We start from the raw sequence: 7,866 nt of genomic DNA, 5'->3' as shown, positions 1-7,866 counted from the left end.
GAAAACTAAAAATTTAATGTTGGAAGCAGTGAGTTAACGTAATTTCAAATGAAAGACATTCATGACCGTTTACACCAGATCATCTTTGACATGTTTAACGTGGTTATATAATTGCATACTGATGTCCCTCAGGGATGATTTTTCTGAACATCCCATCTGCCGGGGGAGTTGGGACATCTGACAGCTGTTAATGACCGAAATTAGCATAAAAACATGCAAAATAAAGATTTGCCTTGCATGCTCTGACCCTGATATTATTACAACAAGAACTCCTGCTGTGTAGCTACATTAACAGAACTAATTTACAATTTTCTTGAGCAATCTTCGCTTGGAAATGTCGAGCGAGAGTATCAGCATCAAAAGGTATTTACTGCTAAGTGGGGTCGTGCCACAGCTCTTGTGAAGCTATAGTGCAAATTCAAAACAATTCTATAACAAAACAAACATAGTGACTCAGAAACAAGTGGCAGAGAGATTAAAATAAATCATTAAAAGGATTCTCTGTCGAAGAGTTGTGTAGTTTGTGCACTTAGTGTGCAGCTTTGATGAGAGTTGGACTGTTTGCTAATAAAAGGGAAGTTTGAGTGTACTTTCCAAAGAATAAACCTTATCTACCCAACAAAGCTGACAGTGAGCAATGACATTCTGACAGAAACATGGACAGCACGTCATTCTGAGAGATATGAGAAACCAAACTCCAGCTGAAGGTGAGAGCCAATATGTGTTAATATCAGACAAACATGAACAATGTTGGGAAACAGTTTTTCTTTCTTTTTTTTTTAAAATTTACTTTAAGTTTTTTTTTACACTCAAAACATTCAGACAAGAATAACCGTAGTAAATACAGCAAGTAGTTTCATTTATCAAAAGAAGAAAGATGGCTGATGTGTGTGCACGTGCGCTTGTGGGTGTGAGCATATGCGTGTGTGTGTGTGTGTGTGTGTGTGTGTGTGTGTGTGTGTGTGTGTGTATGTTAAAGTTATTTTCTTTGAGCTTTACCACCCTAAAAAGTTACTGCCCTGACCTGGGGTCATCAATGACATTTTTTAAAGGTTTGATCTCGTTTAATTAATTAAGTCTGGACTGGGGAAAAAACAAACAAACAAACAAACAAAAAACATACTATCTTCAACAAACCTCGTCTTTTTTTGTTGTTTTCAGCACTTCTGCCCCTCTTGATGTAATGATACCGTAGGCTGTGATGTAAAACCACCCACGGGCATCTGCACTGCATCTTATTTTTTTTGTCATTTATGCTGCTTCATCTACTTGCCCCAGGCTTTTCAGCCAATATTCACACCAGCTGATGTTTTTTTTTTCTTTTTAAACTTTCTTTTCATTCAGATAATTAACTCTGAATGAAAACACTTCTTTTACATTTGTTAACCTCTGTGTAACCAAGACAGTCCCTTTCCCCCCCCCAATATGAACCAACACATCAAAATTGAAAGCCTTGTTGATATAAATTAATGGAAATGTTTTCATTTTAAATGCGTATTTCGCGTTAAAATAAATGCCACAAAAACACGCACGCGCCTCCCCAGACTGCCACGGTCTTTCGTGACGTAAGAGCAGCCGTGCCTTTAAAGCTGCTGGAAACCACTGCATGTTAATCCTGCTGGAGTCTGCACTGTGAGGACGGATTACAATCAACTCTAATGCACTTGAAGATGACAGGCTTCCCCGAAGCATTAATACAGTAGTATCCTGCTTCAATTTGACCTGGCACGGTGTTGACTTTTTAGCAGAAATGTGAGGCTCATCAGCAGAAGCTGATCTGATCTCTGCGCGCTGAACACAGAAGGAGTGATGCATTGAGGTTAACAGGTGCCCTCCCCCCCCCAGCCCCCTTTCTTTTTTCTTCTTGGAAAGGAGTTTTCATTTTGGAGGTATGTGCGTTTTGAACTTAACGCGAGGCTCTCAGGTTGTGCGAGCAAAATCAGCCCAGGGAAAAACTTGAGGAAAAATACCGCTTTTCTTAAAAAAAACAAAAACAAAAGAAAACAAAACTTTCCACGTATGAAATGAGTCGCACGGTTGCTTTGTCCAGTGCGACCAAACTCCTCCAGATCAAAGACAGAGTTAGATGAATGGACCACAGGATGTTTTCAGGTCAGGGTGCTGTGAATTACAGCTTCAACCAGAGCGATGACCTGGAGCCCGGCGACGCGTCCGCGGGCGCGGCGAAGCTCTCCCCGGCGGGCTTCGTCGTGCTTTCCGTCGTCCTGGGCTTCATCATGACTTTCGGCTTCCTGAACAACTTCATAGTCCTGCTGCTGTTCTGCAAATACAAGAAGCTGCGCACGCCGGTGAACATGCTGCTGCTGAACATCAGCGTCAGCGACATGCTGGTGTGTTTGTTTGGAACCACGCTCAGCTTCGCCTCCAGCATCCGGGGAAAGTGGCTGCTGGGGCGCGGCGGCTGCAGCTGGTACGGCTTCATCAACTCCTGCTTCGGTACGTGTCTTCTTCTGCTCTCACAATCTCCAGCAGAACGTGTCCAACTCAGTTTCGTTTTTTGATTTAATGCGTTGATTTTTACTTTTTTATTATTTGAGTGATACAAACACAAATGACCAATGAAATTGGCATAAATCCTACATGAGGGACACATGTACAATGTACATGCAAGAGACAGATGTCACAGGAGGGAAGAGGGAACAGAGTGATATTTTTGTTAAACAAATTCCCTTTTAGACTTGGAATAGCTACAGTTTTTACATGTATCTGTAGTTTCTTTAACTATAACTTTATGGTGCATTTAAAAAAAGAAGGATGGCTGACTTGACTTCACAATGAAATCCTGTCAGCTACTAACATACTGCCTGTCTATAAAGCCCTAAAGCAAACAGTCGCTACCCATATTTAGCAAAGCAGATATGGTTTTGGATAATTATAGGATAGATGATCATATTTCAGCTGGTAGCAGTGATCAGCCTCGTTTCTTAAACAACCATGTCAGCAGACACATCCATGTGGTCAGGAAAAATATGTTCATTTATTTTAGAAAGACTTGATGAATAGTAATCCAGTAATGAAAACATCTAAGGGGATTGCTGGAACTTCCAAAATTTGGTGAAAAACCTTCCAATGCATTATTTAGAACAGGAATGATAGTGGGGGAACCACCATATTTACAATAAGAAGTGTGTTTGTAAAAAATAAACTTTAAAGATTATGATTAGCAATTTCTTAAATGTGTGGTGAAACCAAACACAGTAGAACTCACAGGGTTTTTTTTTTCAGTAGTGAAAGTAAGAACGTTTCCACACATAGTGCGAAGGAAGCTCAAGGAATTGGGACGAAGCGGATCTGTGAGGGTAACCAGGGAAAAACTTTGCTGGGCAGCATAAAGATTGGAGTCTGGATCAATGGAAAAATGCCATGTGTGTTGATGAATCCAGATTTTACCCTGTTACAGAAGAAGAGAGGCAGAGGAAATGATGCACCCATCATACTTTCTGCAAAAGCCTGAAGGGGTACTGCTGTGATCTGGGGTTGTTGCAGTTGGCCAGATCACAGACATAGACAGTGCCAGGTTATTAGGCACTGCACACTCCCTGGCTACCTTAAAGTTGAAGGATCTTTGGTTTCCACTCATTAACTATCTCTGTGTTTCATGATCATTTTACACATCTGAAATAAACTCTTGCAATTAAGGTAGATGTGTTGCCTTTCAGCCATCTGACTGGCAGCAACAGGTGGGGAAGCAAGAGTGCATCAATAGATAATTGCTCCATTCTGACCTTCAGCAGTCTCTCTAGTTATAGTTATTTTAACATACAGTACAGATTATAAACCAGTTGAAATGAATAGAGCTTTTCAATAAGCTACCTATTTCAGTAAAGTTTGAAATGGCAGCAAATCTCTTAAATTGTCAAACCTAATTAGATGCTGCGCTGGAAGTATTTTTCTCTTGTTGTACAACCGGGACAGAGAGGCTGATGGAGATTAGAGGCACTAATGTTGTTTCTACTTGGGTAGCAGTGCAATTATAAAAACAATTATTTTAAATGCGGCAAATTTGCTTTCATTCAGAGCTTTAAGGCGGTTGTTTAACTAATAGTTTCTGACAGTTTGGGCAAGATTAGAAGATGACACGCTATTATTCTGACATGCACATTAGCAAGTGTTATATTATTACTGAATATTTCAGAGTTGGGTTAAATCTGTTGCATTTTTTTCATGAGGGACTTTTACTGCAGAGCGAGAGAGTTTTATTTACCATATTGTTTGCACTGCGATGCACAAACTGCAACTGTGACAGTTTGAAAATGGTGAAAAATACCTTATTTAGTTATCACTTAAAATGTCTGCTCAAATCTGCACTCACTATAGAAAACTAAAATCCAATTTTTACAAACTATCTCACCATGTTCAAGATACACTTTCCCTTAAAGACAAACACTAAAGTTAGTTTTTTTTATGTACATGTTTTGATGCCGATGCTGGGGATTGCAGAGACTGTGGCTGAAGACTTTTTGTGTATCTGTCCAGAAGGTGGTGTGACAGAGTAACAAATTGGATTCTCCAGTAACTGCTTCTGGAAATATTAGATAAGACTGCTGAGCTCATTTGCATTCTTGTTAGCTGCATATTGCAGGGATACTAGCTGAACAGCTGATATCAATGTGAAGTCCCAGGAGACTGGGCCATCAGGTGTGAGTGAACAAATAAACCAGAGCTTGTAAAGCCCAAAAACTAATTTCGTTTTACCAATTACTAGAAAATCCTTCGGCTCAGAGCATCACTTACCTGAAGAGCTTCAAAATGGACATTTTCTTTTGCATGATTTGACCAGAACCAACAGGCAAACAGCTACATATGTCCCCTGATGTTAAATGTAATGGCAAAGTTCTTAATCAGCATTTTACCTGCCATTTCTACAAATTTTACCTACCTTGCCTGTCATTCTGCTATGTTAATTGACAGGCAGTGGTTTAGGCTTGAGCTGCAAGTGAAAGACCAAATGTCATTCTGAAGTGTTGCAAATAGATTCCATTAGCTGCAAAGTACAAGAGGCAACACGGACAGCAAATGCTTATTTCAAGGCGTGATTTTTAAAGCTTTCATAATTTGCTGTCAGGCTTCAGATAATTTCTGGTTTTCCACTTTCAATAATGTCAAGCGTGTCGACAACCGACGCAGACGGCTTGTTAATTTTGCTGCCTTTAGCTGATATACAATGCCTTGCAAAAGTAATCATATATACACATTGAACCTTTTCACATTTTGACTCATTATGGCCACAAACCTCTTTGTAAATTATGTGGATTTTATGCATCTTTGCTATGTCAAAGGAAAATGGCAAATTGGGTCTGACTTTTTCACGGGCAAAAATATCAGATTAGGGTCACATTCACCTGCTGTGTGAACGTAGCTTATCCTGGCAGGCGTGCTGCTGTGCCATTCACTTTCCTTGTTCATGTGATTGACTGAAGACAGCTCTGTGACTTGCTCAAGGTTGAAATGTTGTTTCATAAGCTAACTCTGCTTTTAGCATTTCTACAACTTCATCCCTGAATGGTCTGCTCTGTTTCTTGGCCTTCATGATGTAGTTTGTTCTCTTATCTTCTCCAAAAAACCTCTGAGGCTTTCACAAAACCACTGCACTTATTCTAAAATTAAATTATTTACAAGTGGACTCTGTTTGCTCTGATTTTTATTCTCAGATTCTTACTCCTAAATGAAGTAACACTGAAATGATAAACAGCGGAGGGTACAGGAACATTTTAAAAAGTCCACTTTGAGCATTTTTTGCTATAATTTTATGGACATTTTCAGTTTTCAGACACTGACAGTTGGCACAAGGAATCGTTTCTTTGCATAGTCAAAAGATTCTTGTCATTAGACTTGAATTTACATGTTTTTTTGTTTTCCATGCTCTAGATGCAAAAAAAAAATCATTACTTTGCTTTTGTACAGGTTTGCTATTTTTCCTGGCTTTAAACCTAAAATTGTATTTAATAATTATTTTATATAATTTAATCACAGAATAAATTTCTTTTATTAGCAAGTGTTCAAAAACATTTAATAGCCCATCTTTATTAAAACAACTTTTTCTTTTGGAAGATCAAGAGCAAAAATATCTCTGGATTATAAAGGTTGCTGACCTCAGTTGCATTGCATAAATCCAACAAAACTTTTGGTTTAACATGACAAAATCTTAAGCAACTCTCTGCATACAGAACAAAAGACTTGAAAAGGTTTATTGAGACAAGTACATTTCCATCAAAATATCTCTAATTTCTCTGCACCTATGGAGCAGTTTTGAACTTAGTCTTATTTGTTTCTATATTCATGTTTGTTTGCTTTCTTATAATTTCAGAGTGGGGGATTTTGGTGAAGCATTATGATAATTTCATATCCAGAAGCATTGAATATTTCATGCTGTGTTAAAAATGAGCAGGTGTTTGGACTTCATCTTGCCTCTGGCGTCTGTGCTGCACGGAAGGCGCATGATTTCTGCATGAACAAAGCTTGATCCACTGCCCTTCTGAATTTTCCTGTATATTCTGTTGTGTCATGGTACGGGCATATCTGGTGGAATGCAGGCCTTGATTCTTAGAAATGAAAGTCTTTTCCTTTCAAACGTACAAAAAAAGTACGAAGTTGGTCTTTGTGCTCATATTTTGAGGTTTAGATAGTAATTGAACCTGGAACTGGAAAGTCTTTTGGCATTTTACCAAATCATTCCTTTGTTGGGGCAGCAGTACACAATCATTCACAGCTTTTGTGGGTGCCAATCAAACATAATAAATCTTAACTTTAATAATTTATTTCAGCAAGACATCGTTCTTGCTTTTTTTTGCTTTTACTTCAGATAAGATTGCCAGGAGACTAACCAGAGAATCATAATCAAAGATTAATTTGCATTAAGTTGCAACGTCACGATTGATCACCATATGCTCCAGCCGGCTCGATTCAAACAGGGATAAAAATCAAGCAAGGCGCACAAAGGATCTCATCTATTCTCCTGAGGAATGGCAAAGACACAGACATCTGCCATCTTTTCCAACATCTGTGTCATATCTCATCTGCTGTGCAATCACCTTTTCAATCTGTTTACCTTTTGCTTTTCTATATGGAACCAAATGCCAGGAGCTGGCCTCAGTGGGATGACTCATGCTCATCTGCTTTCAGTCTTTATGTCTTGACTTTTACCTTGTACGTGTGAGATTCCTGCCTACCTGTTGCCGGCTTCCGCAGCATGCCTGTCTGCGGATAGTGTTCGTTTCAAGTAAGCATGTTTTTTTTTTAAAACGACACGGTCTTCTTTGTAACTCGGCCATGCTACCAGCATGGTATGTCGCTACCATGCTGGTAGCGACATACCAGCATGGTATGTCGCTACAGGGGATCTTAACATTGCCAAATGTTGAGAAAAAAACAAAACAAAAAAAAAACAGACTTACTCCTATAAATACACTGTTGTATTGTGATTTATATAATGTATACAATCTTTTACATAGTTTTTTTCTCGATTAAAGCCTTTTGTTTTTTATAGAAAGGAACTCTTCATATGTTCTTCAAAAGATGTTTCACTTTTATTTGTCGAATAGGTCTCGTTCAGTTGCTTGTTGCACAGGCTCAAACATCCTGGGTGTAGGGAAGGGTGTTCATCTGCTTTCAATCTGCTGGTTGTTTAGAGCAACAAATAGATTGAGTTGTTTCTGTGACATACTGCATGCCCTCAGTAATTGTATTCTTCTTTTATTTTTGATCTCTTATCTCATGTTTCCTGTGGCCTGTACTGGGAAGAAGCCTCAGTTTTTCACTGCAGTCTTTGCTGCATCTGGCTTTTTTGACTCGGTCAGGCTGAGCGGTCTCATGATTTCCTTTGAGTACATCCCCGATCGATTTTTA

At 39.0% G+C, this 7,866-nt stretch overlaps 1 protein-coding gene across 1 annotated transcript in view; it reads left to right on the top strand.

Annotated features, from left to right (window-relative positions):
- The first annotated feature begins 1,422 nt into the window (after nucleotides 1-1,422).
- The window catches only part of tmtops2b (teleost multiple tissue opsin 2b), a 31,159-nt gene continuing 24,715 nt past the window's right edge, over nucleotides 1,423-7,866 (top strand). The window contains exon 1 of the mRNA XM_007555441.2: nucleotides 1,423-2,457. Within this exon, the coding sequence (XP_007555503.1) occupies nucleotides 2,091-2,457 (367 nt within the window). The 5' untranslated portion in view covers nucleotides 1,423-2,090. The remainder of the gene's footprint in view (nucleotides 2,458-7,866) is intronic.

The sequence above is a fragment of the Poecilia formosa genome, unplaced genomic scaffold (assembly GCF_000485575.1).
Source record: "Poecilia formosa unplaced genomic scaffold, Poecilia_formosa-5.1.2 Scaffold70, whole genome shotgun sequence".
Taxonomy (NCBI): domain Eukaryota; kingdom Metazoa; phylum Chordata; class Actinopteri; order Cyprinodontiformes; family Poeciliidae; genus Poecilia; species Poecilia formosa.
Note: the sequence above shows the minus strand (reverse complement) of the source record. Positions and strands in the feature narration are given on the sequence as shown.